We start from the raw sequence: 20,383 nt of genomic DNA, 5'->3' as shown, positions 1-20,383 counted from the left end.
CCCCAGCCAGGAACCAGACACCGCAAACTCCTCAGCTTCATCAATATTTTAATAGATATTGGTTTTTACTGTAAGAGACATCACTTCTTGTTAATTTGAGTGCTGGAATGGCACTGGCAGGCAGGAGACTTTGGCTCCAAACAAACCCTGAGGGGAAAAGGGAAATATATTCCTAAGAACAACAATTGGAAAGAAGCTAATTCAATAATAGATTTTGTTTGGTATCGTTCTGGCACCAGCAGTCGTCTTCCTGTTATTTTTAGGTTCTGATGACGCCAACAGGTTTGTTGGTTGTTTGTTTTTTTTTTTTTTTTTATTGTTGCTGTTATAAAAAACAACAAAAAAAGAATTTTTCCATAGTTTAATCACATTGAATGAAATTGCAATTATTTTTAGAATTTAAGACTTTGTACCTCCAGATCTCCAGCAAAACATGCAGATGTTTGCCTGAGTCCAAAAGGAAGGATAAGGACATCTTGGCTGGCTTTTGGAGGAAGATGGAGGGATGGGACGAGGACAGAAAGCAAACAAATATTTTCCTAGCCAGAGACTAACAGGGTTTTAGATAAAGCACATTACACAGCCCAAGAGGCAGAATTTATGTTTATAAACACAAAACAAACATCAAAATCATCTCGTTTCATGTGACAGCTTCTTTATGTTTTTCTTTCCAAGAGATTAGTCACAGCAGAATTTATCTGGGGATATTAGCAGCAGCAGCTACACAGAGCAGGCACCAGCTATTACAAATGCCTGGTCCCGTACTGTTCGTGACTTCCACCAGGTCGTGAAATTCTTGACCTCTAATAAAAAAAAAAAAAAAAAAAAGCATGTTTTGCAGAGCCTTTCCCTGTGATTTCCTCTGCTTTGTGCATCATGAAGACTTCTTTTTTGTGTGTTAAGTGGCTTGATGGTGGAGTGGGAGCTGAGTAAGGCAGGAGGGGCTCCCAGGAGAGCCAAGGTGAGGAAAGCACATCAACATCAGCTGTGCAGTCCCACACTTGGGGCACTGAGATTGGGGAGAGCCGTACCTGTTGTACCCCCATCAGACAATTCTGCATTCCTCATTTGACAATGACAACCTCCAGTCTTAAAAACAAGGGATGTCACGGTCCCAGGGCTGTCCAAAATGCAAGCAAAACCCTCCCAGGAAAAAATAACCAAGGCTGTGGTTCCTTACCTTGCAGGAGGTGAAGGGACCTTGGATCCTCATCCCCAAAAAAGTCACCGCTCAGTTGTGCTCAGCACCTTGGCATCAGACCTGGAAATGAAGGGACACTGGTTACAACACTGCTTGGCTGCGAGGAATAGGATGCAAACCATAAACTCACGTTTGAAGAGTCTGTTAGCTTAGATGTCGTTCTGGGCTCTGAGTTATGCAAGATCTCTTATTTTTCAAAGGTTAGAAAGAAATGACTGGTGAACTCTTTCTATTTTTTTTTTTCTTTCCTTTTAATTTTTACAATTACAAAAGGTATTTGCAAAACATTTTTTATTTTTTTTTTTCCCAGATAGCTTCTGGCTGCTTTCATGCTGAAATTTGGCAGTCAGCATGCATTTCTTATTCAATAACAGACATAGATTCTGCACTTTAAAACTTGCGGTGGGTACAGACCCAAGAGATTTTTTTTCTTTCAGATCTGCATTAACAAAAAAAATCACACACTACTCTTTCTTTCCTGTTTTTAAAGCAAAAGCTCCAACTGAACACCCCAGGATATGTATTAACAACAGACAATTAGCCACGCGTTGCCTGGGCGGCTCCTGCAGGAAGGGTTTTTATCAATAAAAGTCCTGGAAGTTGCAGAATTTTGCAGTGGGACATCTTAGTATTGGGGGAACCAAACTACTTTGGGTGTAGAACAGAGGATATATGGCTTTGTATGTCCCTCAGGCACTTACCAAAGGCCAGCCCTGCATGGGGGCTTTGCTGTGGGTCGGGGTTTGATGTTGGGTGCCATAGGGTGAAGGATTTGGGAGAGGGACATTCGACAGTGTTGGGTTTAATGCTGGGTGCTGTAGGGTGAAGGATTTGGGAGAGGGACATTCAGCAGTGTTGGGTTTGATGTTGGGTGCCATAGGGTGAAGGATTTGGGAGAGGGACATTCAGCAGCGTTGGGTTTGATGTCGGGTGTTTGAGTCCCTCTCCCTTTGGGCTTTCACATCCAGCACCTCTCTCCCAGCAGGAGATAAGGGGAAAACACACACACCTCATTTTAACTTTTAAGTGGGGGAAAAAACGGTGGCAGGCTTTCTCCCACAGCTCCTTCTGCTTCCTTCCCCCCCCCACCAACAAATCTCTCTGCAGACTTCTTAAATCCCACTCCATCAGTAGCTGGTTTGCATATGCACAGGCTTCTCGGCGCTTGCTCGGACCAGTGCCTTCGGGTAGCTGTTTGAAAAACATGAGAAATTAACATTTGAAAAGGTATTCCCACACACTCTTTGAGCAGGAAACGTGGCTTCCTTCTCCACCCACTTTATCGCTAAGCAGCTTGGAGATGCATAATGGAGAGTTTCATGGCCATTGTGGTTAAAAACCATCAGCTGGGCTGGGATAATCTCTCCAGCATGGCTTTGCTGAGGGAGGAAATCAGACGAGGAGCAGCACCTAGACACCCATGTATCGTCTCAGCTATTGGGGAGAGGCTTTGATAGACCTTGGGTTAAAAGAGAGGGGAATGGGAGATGGAGGAGGCCAAGAGAGCCACGTCCAGAAACACGCTCCACACAAAGGTCAGGAAAGGCTCATTAGAAAGCTGTATGGGCAAAAAGCTAACAAATGTTTCAGATGACCTACCACACTGAACACAGGCAAAATGTAAACCATCATAGTGCAAAAACCAGGAGCCAAATCCCTGTGAAGGGCACATTTCAGCGCAGTCACAGCTGGGTACCTGTGAGCAGCACCTTCCCTAGGAAAAGAAGAAAACCAGCCCCGCTTTGCCATCCAGGCCTCAGTGTTTCCTTGCCCATTTTTGCATGTGCACCAATCTGCCAAGCCAGATGTACAAATGCTTTGTGTGGGCAAACAGGCACTCGTATGGGCAAACACTGCCTCGACGCGCGCGTTCTGGTGGGCACGAAATCAGGCAGCGCGCAGCGGCCGCAAGCAGAAGCAGGGCTGGGGACAGCTGGGCACAAAAACCTTTCCTCTGCTCCCTCTGGCACAGGATAACCACACTATGCAAGGCTTGGCGAGGTGGGCCATGTTGGGGGACATCTTTTTGAGCTGTTTTCCCAGCAGGCTGAACATTGCTGGGCTCCCACACCCACCCTGAAAGCCATGCAAAGCCGTGAAAGATGAGCAAAAGGTGCCCAGCTCATCTCAGGTATGAATTCCTGCCCTCCCCAGCCTAAAGAAGGACACGTAATGAAGCAGCAAAATGCAATACTACCCCAAAACCACGTGCACAATGGTTTATCTTCCACTATCTATGAATAACCTTGTACAAGCCATTAAAAACAGGTGTGAAGTAATGCATTTGCTACGCTTTCACAAGCTAATTGGGAGCATTACAACAAATGACTAGGTAATTAACCAGTGTTTCAACCCCAGTAATCACGTATTGTAATTGTAGCAGAGCCACAAAGACTCTAATATTGACTCGTTTTGGAAGAAAGCACCATTAGTGTTATTTTTCGAATCCCTTGTTCTTAAAGCAATACAATTCTCCCAGAAACAGGAGTGGGAAGGGAACATTTTCCATGCTCGGTGCCCCTGAAAGGCGCTGGCAGTCCCCAAATACCAGCGCTGGCACCTCCAGCGGAGCGGGGATGTGGTCTGGAGCGAGCCAGGAAGGTTGCACATGGCTGGGTTGGTCTGAGCAGGAAGAATTGCTCAGAGAAAAGCAAGGAGGCAGAGGAAGAGCTCTTCCAGCATGCCCTCCTGTTGGCCAAGCACCCCTGGGCACCTGGATGGGTGGGCAACCCTCCTGGCCACCCAGAGGGCTGGGCACCCGCCTGGGCTCCCCTTTGCGCCCCAGGATTTTTACACCTGACTCCAGACCAAGCTTATTTTGGGAAGGAAATAGAAAGAGCCCAGAGCATCCTGAAAATCTCCTGCGTTCAGCATCCCCTGGAATTGCCCTGAATATCAAGGGTGTCTTGCAGCAGGAGCCAACAAACACAGCTCCCTCCCGCAGCTCCGAGCGCGCGTCGGCGCGCTGCTGCCTGATGCAGGGAGGGTGCCGATCTGCTGCTGAATTCCTCCTGAAACACACACACACACACACACACACACACCCTCCCCAAAATAAGCAAGTTAGCAAGCTCACGAGCCGGGGAGGAGCGGGCTGCGGGCGGGAAGCTCTGCGGGATGACGGAGCTCCATCGTCCCACGGCAGCAGGGGCTCGTGCGCCCTCATGTCTTGGGGTGGTTTCCAGCCCCCCAGAAGGGCCTCACCTGGTCCCCGTGGTGCCTCGTTGGATGTATTTTGAGACAAGGCCAGAACCGGGTGACTTTCAAGGCAGCCTGTATCACTGGCAGCTTGCTGGGGAGACATGAAAGCGGTGTCATTAATTCTAGGTAATATTCTGTCCTCCCTCTGGTTCAACACCTCAACGCTCCCCCACCCAGCTGGGGCAGGGGGAAGGGCTGGGCAAGCCAGACCTCAAGTCCTTGCCAAAAACCAAGGCAGCCAAGGAGGGCTCGGGCTGATCTCAGCCCCCGTCTCACTCCAGCAAGGGCAGGACCGAGGGATGCCAAAGCAGCTCCCGTCTCCGCCAGGGCAGCCGAAGCCTCTCCTCCTGCCCAAACCCAAACCTCGCCTGCCCTTCACAGGTCTCTGCCCCCTCCTTCCTCCCGAGCAGCAAAGCAGAGTGAAAAACGGAGGCTTCATTACCAACAGCACCTGTTTCCATAGAGATTTGCTTAGAAAATGCATGAAGCAGAGAGGGAGGTTAGCGAGGAACGCGCAAGGGCTCGTCCTCGTGCATCACAGGAGACATCTCGCCCATCCAGCAGCCCCCTGGCCCCAGAGGGGGCTGAGCAGGGTGTCACAGCAGGACCCCAACCCTTACGGGTGCAGGGCTGGTGTCCCTGCTGCTGGCAGGTCCGGGCACCCCCTCTGGGGCTGTCCCCAGCCACATCTTTCCCCGGGTGACATCTCCGGTGGAGCAGCATTTATGCTGTGATTCACCCAGCCGTGTCTGCTCTCCTGGGTAGGACAGGACCACAGCCCTGTGCCGGTGGCCACCCCTCTGCCAAACCTCCCTTTGGGCCCAAAGGTCTCTTCTCACGTGCTGGATGCGAGCTGGGATGCTGCTGATGGCAGCAGAGCCCCACTGCTTCTGGAGAGCCACAGGGACTGGAGAAGTTTCCTCGACCCCGGGTACCCAGGATTTTCTCGTTCTCCCCACAAACCATGGTGCCTCGGGAGGAAATAAAAGCACAGATGCAATTAGAGCCTCTCCTATTTGCCTTTAATCAGCTCTCCGAGGGAGCAGAGGCTCCTTCGGAAACTGTTGCAAACTCCTGATTATTTCCCCAGCTTTCCAGAAGAAGGAAAGAGCAGCAAAGACAGGGAGCAGGCAGGAAAAGAGCAGCGGGAAGGCGCCAGCGTGCACCAGTTCCCACCACCAGTTGGATACTGGTTTAAGCTCACCAGACAGCAGCCACGTGGGGACAGGAGGCCGTGCAACAGACCGAGGGCAGGTTTCATTAAACAGCACGAACGGCCGTGCTCGCTGGAAGGGCTCAGGGCAAGCGACCAAAGCCCTGTCCCCAAATCCACGCCCGCCTGAGCGCCTTTCCAGCCGTGCGCTCTGCTGGCTGCCGTGATTCACGCGGCACCGCTGCGCTGCCTTGCTCAGCACGGGGAGATGACGAGCTGCCCGGGGGAGGCTGCTGCGAGATGCTGCGGATGGGAGGGCTTGGAAAATGCCAGAAGCCCCCTTTCACGGGGGATCCGTGCCCTGCTGCTCCCGGCAGCCCCCGCCGGCTGAGCTCACTCCCCAGCTGCAGCCTCTTCGAGCACCTTGACTCATCTTTTCCAGCCGCAGGGCTCACGTGCCGCAGAGCCGCTGCCGTGCAGCCTCTTTTTATTTCTGGAGGAGTGAGGGATCTGCACAAACCTACAGGTAAAAGAGAAGCCAGGGCTGCGGGGCTGAGGCGCAGCAGCAGTGCAGGTTTTCAGGGGGAGCCCAGCAGCGTGTGAGCACAGCCCAGATATCCCCCAGGCTGCCTCCTAACAGCAGCGAGCTGCCCGTGAGCAGCTGCTCTCAGCAGCACTGAGCTCACATCTCCAGATAATTCACCCTCGGAACCAGAGCCACAACGTTTTGGCCTTGGTAGCCACCTCTAGCCAAAGCCCCTCGCTTGACGGGGCTGTTCCTGCCCCCATTAAATAGGATTTGCTTCCTCCACCCTGCGCCGATGTGATTCAGGGAGCGAGCATCACCTCCCCCTGTGTGCCCAGATGGCCCCCCAGCAGTGGGGCCAGCTGTCAGCGTGCCACTCGCAGCAGCGAGCCCAGTGCTTGGGGACAGCATCAGGGGGTGCTCGGGGACCTTGTGGTGCCACCTTGCAGACATCTGCCTTACGAGCATCGCAGCACTACAACAGTGCGAAAGAGCAGCCGTCAGGTTGTGGTTTTTCCTTTTATTTTCATTAGTTCAGCCTCACCCTCCTGTTTTTAGGGTTGCCTGCGTGGGCATCTCCAGCCCTACTGCCCTCCCCGCTCCCTTTTGCTTTTGCCCTCCTTCCCTTTCCACGCCCACCGTGCGCTTGAACACAATTTAATCCCCAACCAGCAGCACCAGAGAAGCCAAGCCAGGCTGAGGTTCAGCTTAACGGACCGAAACCCACTAAAAAAACCCAGCCAGCTGGTCCAGCCCACAGCTCCCCAAGCTGCTGCTCCGAGCCAGCCCCGCTGTGCAACCCCCAGGACAGCCGCGGGGCTGCCAAGCGCCCAGATTGCCCCAGCAGGGCGGCGAGCCAGAAACCCGCAGCCACTCGCTGCTCCTGCCAGAGCCCTGGAAATGCAAATAAAAGCGTGGCAGCTCGAGGGGCAGCGTGCTCAGTGAGGCTGCACCCCAGCCACGTTTCACATCTGTCCCCACGCGCACCGAGGGTGCCGACGCGGCTTCCCCTGGCTTTGCTTCGGGTTTCTGGGGGCTGCTCTCAGCCACGGCACAGAGACGCAGAGAAAGGGAGGTCGTGGAAAAATACAGACATCAAACAAGCTCCCCCTGCCCAAGCCCCTGCAGGGCAGCACCAGGGGCAGAGTGTGCAAAAGCAGCTTTCTGGCCTCATTTCAGCTGGAGGGAGACTGCCACAGACCATCGTTGATCTGCTTCCTCCCCAGGCTGAAACCTGAGCTGGTCCCACAGCCTGTAATAACATCTCGGAGTTAATTCACTGGGGCTGAAGCCATCTGTGGCTAAAAATAAGGTGTAATTCCTTCCTAAGGGGCTCACGCAACACACCTGCAGCATCTCCAGCTCGCACAGCTGCTGGGAACAGGGAACAGGCACCTGAGCTTGGGGCCAGGACAGCAGGGAGGAGAGGGAACACAGCACACTGATTTCTCCTGGAAATCCTCGATTTGAGCACACCAGCAGCTCCCAAAGTACCCTCACCTCTCCGGGTCCTTTCCCCCTGCCCGCAGCACCCCCTTGCACCCCTCTGTTCCCGTGTGTGCCGCACAATGCAGCTATTCCTGCTGCACGGTGCCAGACGATGCTCCCCGAGGGGCAGGGGGGGCTTGCTAACTCACAGCACCTTTGCACAGCTCGCGCTGGCTCCCAGATGTGCAAAAAAAAAAAAAGGTGAGACTTGCTGCCGTGGTGTCACACCATGCGCTCAGGCTGGGACAGGCCCTCCCAAAATGACACCCGTGTAAGCGAAACCCACACCTTGGTGAGAAAAATATTTTAAATGTGTGATGGCACTGCTTTTTTTTTGATGGATTCGAGACCTGAAGGAAATGAGCAGTGGATTGCAAGCTCACCTCAACACCTCGGGGACCAGGGCGGGCTGGTGGCTCAGCCACGGCCACCCCTGCTTCATCCAGGGGCTGCAGAGGTACAGCTCTTTGTCCCCAAGTGCTGACCCCGGCACCGGGCACTGCCTGCTGAGTTGAGCACAGGAACGATCCCTGCTGGGAGGCAAAGCCCCTGGATTTATTTCCTTCCTCTGCTCCTCCCGTTTCGGAAAGGAAAAAACGCATCGCTCGCGACGCTCGCGAAGCAGATCTGCGAAAATCAATCTGCAAATTGCATCAGCTATGGCACAGTGCTCCATAAATTGACTGCCTGGGTCCCGGGGGAGGCAGCGTGGGAGGGAGCACTCGGCTGGCTCGGGCAGGCACCCCTACGTTCTCACCCCTGGCTCCCCAAGTGGCACCGGTACCCCCCTGGGATGTCAGAGCAGCGTGCCCATGGCAGCTCGACCTGGGAAAGGGGAGAAACTGAGGCTTTTTGGGGAGCTCTTCCCTGCTCTGTGCCGTTTAACCAGAAGGGGCGGTGGGTACCGGGGCAGGATGAGCCCCGTCCTTCCTCTCTCTCCTCCTGTAAAGCCCAAGGTGACCCAAAGGAGCTCCCCAAGTGCTCCCAGCAGGCAGCATTCCCCAGCTGGAGATGAGCGGGGCGGATTTCCAGGGCAGCCCCGTGGTGTTTCCCCTGCTCCTGTATTGCCTGGCAGCTCAGCACAGCACAGCACCAAGCAAAGGGCAGCAGGAAGGTCGCTGCCCAGAGACGTAAGGACAGGGGAAAGGATGAAAATCACCAAAAGCCAGGCTGCTGGAGGAGCGCAGCACAGACTGCAGGTGCTCGCCCAGGCCAGCCCGCCACGTGGCTCCCAGCGTGAGCAAGCACAGCCCCACTTCACAGCCCACACACATCCTCGGCACCGGGAGAGCGCGCCTGTAGGCACCACCGGAGGAATGAGAAAGGGAAGGGGTGGACGAGAACCACCCCCGGCAGCTCCCCTCCGAGCTGCTCGGGAAAAGCTCCCAGCTGCTCGGAAAGCACCGGCCCCTGCGCTGCTCGGGGACGCCTCTGCCAGCAGGACCGAGGTCTGGCACGTTGACAAACACACCCGGAGCCTTCGTTTGGCTCTGCAGAGGGGCCCGGAGCAGCCACAGGTCACCTCTGGGTGCCACCGGTGTCCCCACGGCTCCCCAGGGCCCTGCCAGGAGGAGCAGCCCCGGCGCCCCCGCCAGCATCTGTTCCCGGGGAACTTTTGTTCCCGATTTATCCCCTGTCTCCTGGAGCTATTCTAGGCAGGTACAATCTGCATCGCCATTGTTATTCAGATGATGTACGGATAATTTTAACCTTTCTGTTCCATTTGTCAAGGTTTTTCTTTTTTTTTTTTTTTTTTTTAGCCTCCCTGCCTGCCGGCAGAGCGCTGCCTCTCCGGCAGCAGAGGCTCCCCGTTCTGCAGCACCCATTTCCCTCGCTAGGGCGAAGCTTTGCCTTCCCCCAAATCCCTCTGGGGGTCTTCTCCATGGCCCCAGACGTGTGGGAAAGCAGGAGAAGGGTTCGAGCACTCAGCTCATGCCATCCATCACCTCCGCAGGGAGGTCTCATTGTGGTACCAGCCTCTTGGGGACCCACACGCTCAGTCCTGCTTCCAGAGCCTTTGGGGCAGTTCAGATTTAAGCCAAAAAAAGTTAAAAAATGTTAATTCAAGACTTGTGGCTCGCCAAGGAGGAGCCGTGCTCCTCATAACGCTACCAGAACGTAGCACGGTGATGGGAAATCAAAGGAAAAATGCACAAAGGGCACCACCACGGCAGCTCTACCCTCTGCCTGCAGGCTGGCCCAAAAACTTTTAGCGCTTCCAACAGCTCTGCACAGGAGCAACATAAGCCCTGATTTCAGCATCTTTGGTGGAAAACCCACCCGAAAGCTCCAGGCCGGGCAACAGGAGCTGCAAGCACCCGACCTCCGCGTGCAGCACAGACAGGGCGCGGGGCGGTTCTTTACAACAAGGTTTTATTTTTCTTTCCTTTTGACAAAAAACATTGAAGTTGTACATCGCCGCCCGTCGGGCCGCTTCCCTGGCTGGGTCCGAATGAGCACGGTTTGTTACAACATCCCGCCCCAGCAGCGGAACATCTCCCACCCCCCCTCGGCTCCTGGCGGCCATGCCGGGGGTCTCTGCCCTCCGAGACCCTCAGGAGGGACACGAGGATTGGGAGGGGGCATCCGGCCCCGAGGGGAGATGCTCCAGGGCTGCCCCATCTCCCCGCACACCCCCACGCCCCTCTGTCCCCCTCCTCCCTCCCATGGTCAAAAACGACCACCGACGGCAGGTCGGGGGCTCGGAGCTGGAGGAAAGGTCCAAAAAGCCAGGGAAGAGAGGTCGTGCAGCAGCAACGTGAGTCCAGCGACTTCCAAAGGAGAGACGCGGGCTGCAACAGTGCCCGGGGGCTGGTTCCGCTCCCCCCTCGGCAGAGTCCTTCCCGCGGTTCTCCTGGGGTCCTTTTTGGTTTCGCAGGCTTGCTTTGGAGGCGCCGCCTGGTCCCCGCGTGTCCCTGCCTGCCGCGGGAGCAGGAGCGATGGCTGCTGCGGGAGAGGCAGGATCGGGGCATCTTCGTGCCCCCCCGAGGGGGAAAAAATAACAAAACAAAACAAAAAAAAACAGGCTCTGGTTTGCTTTGTACAGTTTCCATATGTTGGTACAACACAGGTCTCAGGTAGCAAAGCTCGGGTTCGCCGACTGGTGCCATGGCGCCTCCTTGCATGCCCAAGCCCCTGCCACCGGTGGTCATGGTCACGGCGCCAGACACGAAAATCTGCCTCCTCCCCTGCCCTCGGGCTCTTCCTCGCTGCCTTTGGAAGGAGAAAATGCCAGCACCTACATTTTAGGGACCTACAGCATCTCCTCCTGCAGCACTGCCAGCCCCATCTGCGTCCCTGTCCCCCACGGGGCATGGCTCGTCCCCAAGCACGGAGGCTGGGAGTGACAGAGAGTTTTTTTGGGGACTTTGGGGACCGTTTTGCAGCTGGAAGTGTCCGATCAGAAAAAACAAGGGGCTGGCAGGGCCAGCAGAGGTGCCCCCACCGGGCAGTGAGGCAGTAGCGGTTTGGTTGCACCACGGAAACCCCTTTCCTGGGTGAACAGAGGGCGCTTTGGCCATTAGAAAAAGGGTTTTTGGTTCACGACGAAGCCCGGCACGGGGCGGGATTTGCTTCTTGCAAAGCAGAGCAGCTCTGGGGGAGCTCCCTGGGGGCAGGGGCTGATCCGCACATGCAGGAGCGGGGCCGTGCGTGCCCATAGCATCTCTCGGTGGGGAGCAACGGGGACCAAAGCCAAGCCTGGCCAGCCACAATTGCCGGGGGCAGCCCTGGGGACACCAAGCAGAGCATGAGAAGGACGGGATGAGGTTTGTCACCTCCCCGGCGGGCACACACCAACCTGAGCGCACCAACTCAGCACCCTCCTGCTCCCCATGGCAATGCTCTGGCTCCCCACAGACAAAACTCACAGCCAGGGCGGGCCACTGGGCACCACGGGGCCGTGTAATTACCAGATTAATTAATGACCGACATGGGGCATCCCGCTCCCACTGCCACCACACGGCACGGCCGGGCCACCCCTAGGGCAGAAAGCGCGATTCCCACCGCTGTGATCGCCAGGGGACAAGGGGACCGAGGGGACAAGGGGACCAGGGGGACGTCCCTGCTTCTCCGTCACATCCACCGACATGCAGCGAACCCCGCAGAGGCTTGGTCAGATGACTAAAACGAATCCATGTATGTGTATATCTTTATATATACAGCATATAAATATATATACACACACATACCGTATGTACACGCACACCTAGAGTTAGTTCTCCGTGTAGAAATACAGCCAGGGCGCTGCCAGGCGGGGTACATTCGGCAGCGCCGAGCCCCCCTCGCTGCTCCCGTTTGCCCCAGTACAAACCAGTTGGCATTGGCGTGGCCCACAGGGGCAGGCACAGCCGCCCCCAGCCGCCTCGTGCACCCTGGCCCCCCGCACCTCGCCCCTTCCCCGGGCCGGTCTGAGACCCTCGGGGATGGAGGCTCAAAGCCACGGCAGCACAAACCCGAGCGACTGAGCCCTGGGACCCCCTTGCTGGGGTTTTTCCGGCCGCGGGGAGCAGAAAACCATCGTCACGAGCCTTCCCGGGTCCTGGGGCTCTTGCTCGTCCCCGGCCGGGGCCGCTCCACCTCCGGTCAAATGCTTCTCTGTGCAGAAAAAAAAAAGTGATCGTAATAAATGAAAGTCGACAGATTTTAATTTTTTTTTTTTTTGCACAAAGACTTTTTTTTTCCCCATTCCGGTCAGTTGGGTTTTCTTCTTTTTTTTTTTTCATTTTTGTTTTTTTTTTTTCATTTTCCCCTTGCGTTTGGTTTTGGTTTCGTTTCATTCCCAGGCGCGGCGAAGAGCATGCATTGGGGAGGGCAGGGCGGCGGGGGCGGCGGTGGCGGCGGCGGGGGGGGCGCAGCCTTCTAGCACTTGTCGTCTTCCTCGGTGTCGCTGAGCACGTCGATGCTGGCCCCGCACATCACGCCCTGCCCGGCCCCTCGCCTCCGCCGCCGGTAGTGCCCGTTGGGCATCTGCCAGCTGTGCCGCAGCGGCGGGGCCGAGCCGATGGTGTTGGAGCGGCCCAGGCTGGTGGCCACGGCCGCCTCGAAGGTGAGCGTCTCCTCCTCGCCGCAGTCCGAGGCGTGCGAGTCGTCGTGCAGGGCCAGGTAGGGCTCCGAGATGTAGCGCTGCGGGGTGGACGGCCGGCTCGGCTTCCCCGCCGGGGAGCTGGAAGACTCGGTCAAGCCGGCGGCGTTGGGCTCCTTGGAGAGGAGCGGGGACCCCCCTTCGGTCTCCTCGGGGGGCGGCGAGGCGTCTCCGGCGGCGTGCCGCAGCATGGAGGCGTAGGAGAGGAGGGGACGCGGTTTGGGGGGCACCGGGGGGAGCTGGCGGCGGCCTCGCCGGGGCGTGCTGGTGTCCGAGATGGAGGGGATGGAGCTTTCGCTCAGCGAGCCCGTTCCCTGCAAGGCACCGAGACACGAGGGGGGAATGCAGGGGCTGAGCTCTGCTCGCGGTGGCGAAAAACACAAAAAGATTTTGGCGTGCCACGGCCAGCGAGAGCAGGGAGTCTGCAAAGCCGTGGTGGGAAGAGCTAACTGCTCTCCGGCTGCCGGTCCCTCTGCTCCGAGCGCTGCCACCTCCAGCGTTTGCATCTGGGACACCCCAGCCTTGGCAGGGAGCAGGTGCCACGGTGGTGGGATTGGCTCCAGAGGCACCAAGACGCTTGTCCCCTCTCCCCACCACACCGCAGGGTGCACCGGGCATCCCCAACCCACCAGTGCCACACCAGGGGACACGGATAGATGTCACCACCGGGAGAAGAGACACCGCAGAGCCCCCACAACCGGGGCTCATCTCCCCAGCTTTGGCAGGGAGCTCTGTTTTTAAGCCTCCTTTTGCACTTCCGAAGGTTTTCTCCACCCACCTGCCTGTTGGGTGTCTGCGACCTGCCCTCGCTGGGTGACCGGGACTCGCGCCGCCGCTCCGGGGACTCGTCGTGCGCCTGGGGACTCCTCTCCTCCGAATTGCAGCGGGAGATGTCGGGGGACAGCAAGTGCTTGCGCTCTTTGGATCGGCCCCGCTCCCTGCCGCCCGAGCGGTGCCCGTCGGACCTGTGGCCTGCAGCAAACCCCATCAGTCCCCGCTCTCCGTCCCCAGCAGCGGGGATGAGAAGGGACAGTGCTGGGCTGGTTTTTGGGGATGGGAAGGGGCTCGCAGCCGCCCGACCCCGCTCACCCGAGTCGGCGTTGAGGCGCCGGGCGGAGAGCTGGAGCGAGGAGTGGTAGCTGCGCCGGCGGGACTTGTAGGTGTTGTCGCTGCTGCGCTCCATGGAGAACTCGTCCAGCCAGGAGGTGTTGGTGCGCTTGTCCCGGATGGTGGAAAACGACCGCCGCATGGAGCTGGTGTCCGTCACCACCTGCAAGCAGCCCCGGCCGGCCGGGGACGGGGTGAGTACCGGGGTGGGCGCTCCATGGGATGCTCCAGCAGGACCCCACATCACCACCCGCAGCTCCTTAACGCAATGGGGAGGTTTTGGGGAGCGGCCAGCCTGGGCACGGTCCCCCAGGATGATCTCAGCACGGATCGGGGGCAGGAGGGAAGTGGGTAGAGCTGAAGCGTGCTGCTCAGCAAAGCGTGCGAGCGTGGCTCGCGGCACGGCCAGGTGCCAGGGGAGGGGTGGCAGCATCCTGCCCATGGCACGGGGACAGCACGGGTGCCGTCCTGGCATCCCTCCCGCCTCAGAAACAGGACCAGCAGAGCAAACAGCGGCAGTGAAAAAGAAATCATTACAAGGGAAGGGAGGCAGGGAGGGCCCTGCCTTCTCCAGTGGTTATTTCCCCAGCTTTTACACATCCCTCCCTGCTCCTGGATTATCCCCATGTCCCCTTGCCGTGTACTCATCCCCTCTCTCCCCACGCACACTGTTGTTTTATCAATTTTCCTTTCCTTTTGCTCTGCCATTCTTCTTCCTACCTTCTCCCTTCCTTCTAGCTTGCATTCTCATATGTTTTGTGAAAAGCATCACCCCCTTATATATTTTTCCTTGCTTTGCTTTAACAGCTTTGTACCTCTCCAACCTTGAGCCCTTCTCCCTGTCTCCTTTCCTCCTCTCCTCCCAACCATCTTCCCCCACTGCCAAATGCTCGGGGAAGTCCACCAAAAAAAGCTTCCCTTCCCTTTCACGTCCCCAAAGCACCCTGCAGCAACGCCACGCTGCACCCGCACCCACACGGGGTGCTTGCACCTCTGTCAGAAACCACTGGCTTCACGGTGAAGGGTTGCAAAACTGACCCCCCAAGAAGCTCCCGTGCCTCGGCCAAGGCTGAATACAAGACAGAACAACAGAGAAACCAGGCAGACAAACGAGGAGGTGAAATGTGGCCTAGGCTCCCCCGGACAGACTGTCCGAGGACACATGCGGACAAGCACATGTGGTGCGACAAGGGGAAGAGAAGGAGAAGGCATTTCATCCTCTGGGACCTTACAGCCGGGCAGAGACCCCAAAAACCTCACCCAGAGCCTGGGGCTGGAGGAAAGGAGGGGTGCCCCATTGCCTGGGGGCCCTGCTCCAGGTCCTGCTCCACCATGGACCAGGTGCTCGGTGCCCCTGGCTCCTCTCCACTGCTGGTCCCCACCAGACATGAGGACAGCAGCTGTCCTCCTTGAGAGGCACCCCAAAGATGGGGAGATGGGGCCACGGACCACTGGGGGGCTTCCTCGTGGAGAGAAGCACCAGCGTTACCTTTGCTCGGACCCGGCACCCGTGGGGGCTTTGCTTGGTTTTACCTGGGGATCCACAGTGAGACGAGGCATGGAGGAGGCCCTCCCAGAGACAGCGTGGTCCTGAGTGTCCACGGGAAGGTAGCTGCCACGGTTAGAGGGCTGCACTCTTTGAAACTCCCTAACCTCTGGCTCCTGGAAACAAACACACAGCCACGCTCTTGGGATGGGGTTGGGTCACGGCAGCGCGCTGCTCCTGCGGCTCTGCAGGGGACAGCCCGGGTCCACCAGGGCTGGGTTTCACAGGGGGGCCAGAAGGGTCTGAGACAGATTGTCAGGATCAAAAAGGATCTGCATTTCACAGCCTGGTGCAGGTGAGCCCATATGGGGACCTTCACGCTCATCTGATGCCCACCTCGCACCTCTTTCCTTCCGATGGTGGCAGTGGAAGCCCTGCCTGGATCAGCCCGTCCTCCCGGGCTTTGCCTCCTTCCCAATTCCCAACACAGGGGAATTTGGCACAGGACGTGGCAGCGGGGACGGGGAGGGCCACACGTGTGCGTGGGACAGAGCTCACAGGGTGCGACAGAGCACGGGGACACGGAGCGGGCTGGGGAGGCACGGGGGCACGGCGCCGCGCCCGACGGGCGTCGGGGTGGTGCAGGGCTGCACACGCACAGACACGGAGAGGCAGAGATATGTATATGTATATATGTATCTGTATATATGTGTACGTATATATACACACACACACGGACACGGACACGGCTGCCGCCCACCGGAGGGGCGCGCTCCCCCGGGTGACGGTTTGGGAGCTCGCGTCGGCTCGGGGGGCAGCAGCACTGACAACAAAATGAACACGGATCCGAAAACATCAGATACCATCGCTCAGCACGGGGTGACCCGCTGAAACGAGCGCTCAGCGGGGGAAAAAAGAGCAGCCTGCGGAGAGAAGGATATTTTACTGCAGGGCATCGCGCCGCGCTCGCGGCTCCGGCTGCAGGAGGCGAGGGGCCAGAGCCCTCCACGCCGACGGTCCCACACCTCCCCGTGCCCACCAGCGTCCTCCTGGGACCACAGACAAGCGCCCTGGAGGCAGTGCGTGACTTTACCAGAGACTGGTGCTCCTGGAACTGCCCGTGGGCCGGGTCCATGCACGCCAGCTGGAAGATCTCCTGCGGTGAGAGCGGGCTCAGCGAGGGGAACCCGCTCCGGCTGCTCCTGCAAAGACGGTTCGGCTTCAGGGAGAGCACAAACGGAGTGCTGCCATCGCTGGGGGTCCCCACGCTCGCCCCCCAGGGCTGAGACCCCCAGGGCAGACACCATGCTCCCTGGAGAGCTCAAACGGTGCCCGGGAAGGAGAGGACACCAGCGTTGCATGTCCCATGGCAGCCAGGAGCCATCCTAAATGCAGCACCAGCAATTCAACCATCTCCTTGCCCCGTGGGACAGCGAGAGGAAAGGTTCAGTGCTGTCCTGCAGCCAGCATTTGGGTGGAAATGGTTTGGGAACTCAGAGGTGAGCCCAGGACTGCCTGCCACCTGCTCCCCGCTCTCAGCCTACGAGCAAGGAGACCCTCCTGGGTAAGGGTGTGCACTCAGAGCTGGATGCTCCTGCTACAAGGTGTCTGCACGGACACCTCAGCGTTCCCCCTTCCAGGAGCAGAAAAGCTGCAGAAAAACCTCACCTCTCCTCAGGGCAATACTCACAGGCCCGAGAGGGTGTCCTGCTGGAGGTACGGCAGAGCCTTGGCGTTTGAGATGATTTCCTGCGGCAAAGAGGAGGGCTCCATGCGCTGGAACATGGGCGCGTTTTTCTGTGATGGGGGAAAGGTAGAAGCTGAGCCTGGACGAAACGCAGACGAGCGTCCAGCGCTTCACCAAGCACGCCTCCGCTGCTTGGGAAGGCGATTGGGTGCTCACATTCACCATTGAGGATGCACAAATGGGGTTGTAGTAAAAAAAAAAAACTCATGTGCACCAACATCCTCACCTCCTGAGCCAGCCACTCAGCCAGAAACCCTGCGCAACCTCCCCTGCCCGTGCGTCACCACACTGCTCCCCAAGGGGTGAGCAGGGGCTGATGAAAGCCACCACGCAAGGCACGAGCCCCTTGGACATCTCCCCGTGGCTGTTTCCAGCGCAGCAGCAGCCAGGTTTGGTCAGGACGTGGTAAGAAGTGCTCTGAGCTCCCCTGGTCCCCGCGCGCCCTCGCGGAGCCTCACCTGCTCCTCCAGCTGCTGCCTCTGCTTCTTGGCTTTGCTCTGCTTGTAGTAGTCCATGATCATCATGGCTGCGTAGATCTTGCCAACAGTCAGGTCAGAGGCTGAGAGCACAGCAGGGGAAGGAAGGGGGGAGGCTTTTACGGCACCAGGAACTGCAGGTCTGAAGGCACCAGCGCTCACCTCGGGAAGAGCCCTGCTGTGGTCGCCCTCAAAATCTGCTCGGTGCTGGAGCAGAGAGGGCACCGACCACCCGGGTACCCGGGGGAGATGGAGGTGGCTTGGCAGCACCACGATAACCCACCAAGGCCACCATCAGATGTGGGGGAGCTGTGAGCAGGAGGGGTGGGCCAGGTGGCCTCCAGCAGCTCCTCCCAACCTCAGCCACTTGGATCAGTCCAGTGGTGCTCAGCCTCCTGCCCCTATGTGCTCCAGAGATAACTTATGGGAGACTCTGGGCTCATCAAAGGGTTTTTTTTTTTCAGAAGGACTCCCACGAGCACAAGCCCTCATCCCACCTCTTCCCCAGACAGGACCGGGGCTGCAGAACTTGGCAGAGACTCACTTTTTGGCATGGGTACCAAGAGGTCGAGCATCTTCTGAGAGAGGTGAGGCCAAATGGTCAGGATCTCCTTTTGAAGCTCGGAGTCTAACTGCTGCCAGTCTGCACCACCTTCAACAGCAGGGAAGCAGCGGTCAGTGCGCACCAAGAGCTGGCGCCTGGGCCCATCCCAACACCCCCTTCCCACCCCGAAGAGGGGCCCCCTCGCCAAGACAAGCAGCAAAGCAGCTCTCGGGGCTGGGAGAGCCACGTTGCATCAGCCAGCCGGCTCTCCTGCTCCTGCGGGGAAACTTTCCTGCCATCCCCTCCATATGTGCCGCCACCTCCCATCCCCTGCCCTCCCACTCAAAGCTGCCATCCTCGAGCTCGCCTTGGGTCCGTCTCTGCGGCTCCGATCCTACTGCAGCCCACACACACCTGCTGCTGCCCCACTTTCTCTTTTCTGGGGAGCGGATCATGTGCTGGTGCAAGAGCAGCTCTGCCTGGCTGAGATCCTCGAGCAGGAGGGGGGCAGAGCTCTCTGGCCAGCGGCGAAGGGATCTGCCGTGCTGAAAGCCCTGCTAACGCGTGCCAAAGCAGGGAGTAAATCCTGGGAGAAGGAACGTGGCCAGGCTCAAATCCCCGCTTTATCATCCAGCCAGGGTTCAAACCTGGTGTTTCAGGGCGCGGGCTGCGCACCGGGCTTCTGCTGAGCTCGCCCTGGGTTGGATTTTCTGAGCTGTTCCCAGGGGACGATTTATTGCAAGTGGCATGTTTCCGCAGAAAGCTTTTGATCCGATGAATCAGAGCGTTTGCAGCAACAACAACAAAGCAGGTTTTTTTTCTGCTCTGAACATAAAATGTTCCTTGCGAGACGGATTTCTGCTCCGCAGCCCTAGGAGGCCAGGCACACAGGACTGTCTCCCTCCTCGGTTTGGTTTTGCACCAAAGAGGAAATTCTTTTCCTTTAAACTCTGGGCATCGGGATATTTCTGTTCTCTACCAGCAGCTTCTCTTGCAGGAGGAGGCAGATATTTGCCTGCCTGGGTGCATCACCCCCATCCACGAGGCTCAACCCCAACTTTGGCTCTTGTGATGCCCACGGGACCACCCCAAAACCCCCCTGCTCTGCCCTTTCTCGACCCCCCGACGTTACCTTTGGCGATTTTGATGTCCAGGGCGGTGCGGATCAGTGCCATCAGGGTGGAGGTGAAGTGGACCGTCATGTCCTCGGCCACGGGCATGTTCATCAGCACCAGTCTCTGCGCAAGAGAGAGAAGAAAACAGCGGACGGAAAACAATATCGAAAAACACATCGACCGGGCTGGAGGAAAAGAAATCAAACGTTAAACGAAAGGAAGAAAAAATAAATAAATAAAAAGAAAAGGAAATTAACAGGAAATAAAAAATAAATAAATAAAAATAAAAAGCAACAAAGAGTGTCAAAACAGCACAGCCAAAAAAGAAGGGCAAGGATCACCCCGCCGCCCCCGCCCCCGGCTCCTTCCACCCCAGGACACCGGCTCACTGCCTTCCAGGGCTCCTCCTGCGCCCCAGGAACGGCCCCTGGGCCCCCTCCCCAAAAAACGAGGCTGGCACGGGGCCGCCGCGGCACCTCCCGGCACTTTGGGGAAGACGCCGCTGAGCCAGCAAGGCATCGGAGATGCTGGGGAGGGGGAGAGGGGGCTCAGGTCTCCGTTCCCGGGTGGTTTGGCTTTCCAGCTCTCAACCCTTCCCAGCTGGGGCAGGGGAGAGGAGGGTCCCTAACCTGCGGGGACTTCGGCTCGGTTCCTCTCGCATGCTACATCCTGGCGCCCCCTTTTTGCGTCTTTCAGAGATGAAGTTTGCCAGCACATGCACAGGGTCCGAATTATCCGAGGGTGGGGAAGGGGAAGGAGGGGGGGGAGGGAGAAAAAGTGCAGGAGGAAAGAGAGGAGGGCAACCAAGGCAGGTGAGACACGCCATGCTCCTTCCCCACCCCGGGCAGGCGGGGTGCAAACCGAAGTGACCAGATCCACTTTCCAGAGAGTATATTTTGCTTTGAGAACACCTGGGGTCATCCCTTCCCTTCCCAGTCCTTCATCCCCCGGCTCCTCGTGTCCTCTCCCTGCCTTCAACCCTCCCTTTCTCTCCTGGGGGGCTGGCACAGGTGTGAACCAACACACGAGAGCTGGAGCAGGGGCAGCCAAGGAAAGCTCCAGCTCGCTCCAGGCGGGCAGCACGTGGCTGCACAGCGCCGGCTCCTGGCCTAGGGGCTCCCACCCCAAATCCTTCAGGGTTCCCTGGGTGCCTGCTCTGCTCCCACGGGGCCAGGGCTGCCCCCGGAGCTGTAGGGGGGAATCTCAGAGGTTTGGCTCCGGTGTCTGCCCCGCACGAGCCATCCTTAGGATGTCTC

General features: G+C 57.8%; 1 protein-coding gene and 1 long non-coding RNA gene across 16 annotated transcripts in view; one reads left to right on the top strand and one right to left on the bottom strand.

Annotated features, from left to right (window-relative positions):
* Nucleotides 1–12,211: 12,211 nt before the first annotated feature.
* Nucleotides 12,212–20,383, bottom strand: part of CACNA1E (calcium voltage-gated channel subunit alpha1 E) — an 88,753-nt gene continuing 80,581 nt past the window's right edge. For 9 of the 15 annotated variants that reach the window (XM_068690090.1, XM_068690089.1, XM_068690092.1 and 6 more), the window contains 9 exons: nt 19,145–19,250; nt 18,013–18,120; nt 17,451–17,551; nt 16,936–17,042; nt 16,339–16,447; nt 15,293–15,421; nt 13,742–13,922; nt 13,431–13,624; nt 12,212–12,966 (listed from right to left, as the gene is read on the bottom strand). In XM_068690090.1, coding sequence (XP_068546191.1) covers nt 12,430–12,966; nt 13,431–13,624; nt 13,742–13,922; nt 15,293–15,421; nt 16,339–16,447; nt 16,936–17,042; nt 17,451–17,551; nt 18,013–18,120; nt 19,145–19,250 — 1,572 coding nt within the window. In that variant the 3' untranslated portion in view covers nt 12,212–12,429. Of the gene's footprint in view, nt 12,967–13,430; nt 13,625–13,741; nt 13,923–15,292; nt 15,422–16,338; nt 16,448–16,935; nt 17,043–17,450; nt 17,552–18,012; nt 18,121–19,142; nt 19,251–20,383 lie in introns of those variants that run through there. The other 6 variants (XM_068690095.1, XM_068690094.1, XM_068690100.1 and 3 more) reach the window with 2 other exon arrangements.
* LOC137860171 (uncharacterized) lies at nt 12,479–19,427 on the top strand. Its single transcript, XR_011098758.1, has 3 exons — nt 12,479–12,616; nt 17,933–18,055; nt 19,010–19,427. It is a non-coding gene; the product is annotated as an uncharacterized lncRNA (long non-coding RNA).

Source organism: Anas acuta, chromosome 8, assembly GCF_963932015.1.
Source record: "Anas acuta chromosome 8, bAnaAcu1.1, whole genome shotgun sequence".
Lineage (NCBI taxonomy): Eukaryota > Metazoa > Chordata > Aves > Anseriformes > Anatidae > Anas > Anas acuta.
This window is presented reverse-complemented; position numbering and strand designations above follow the sequence as displayed.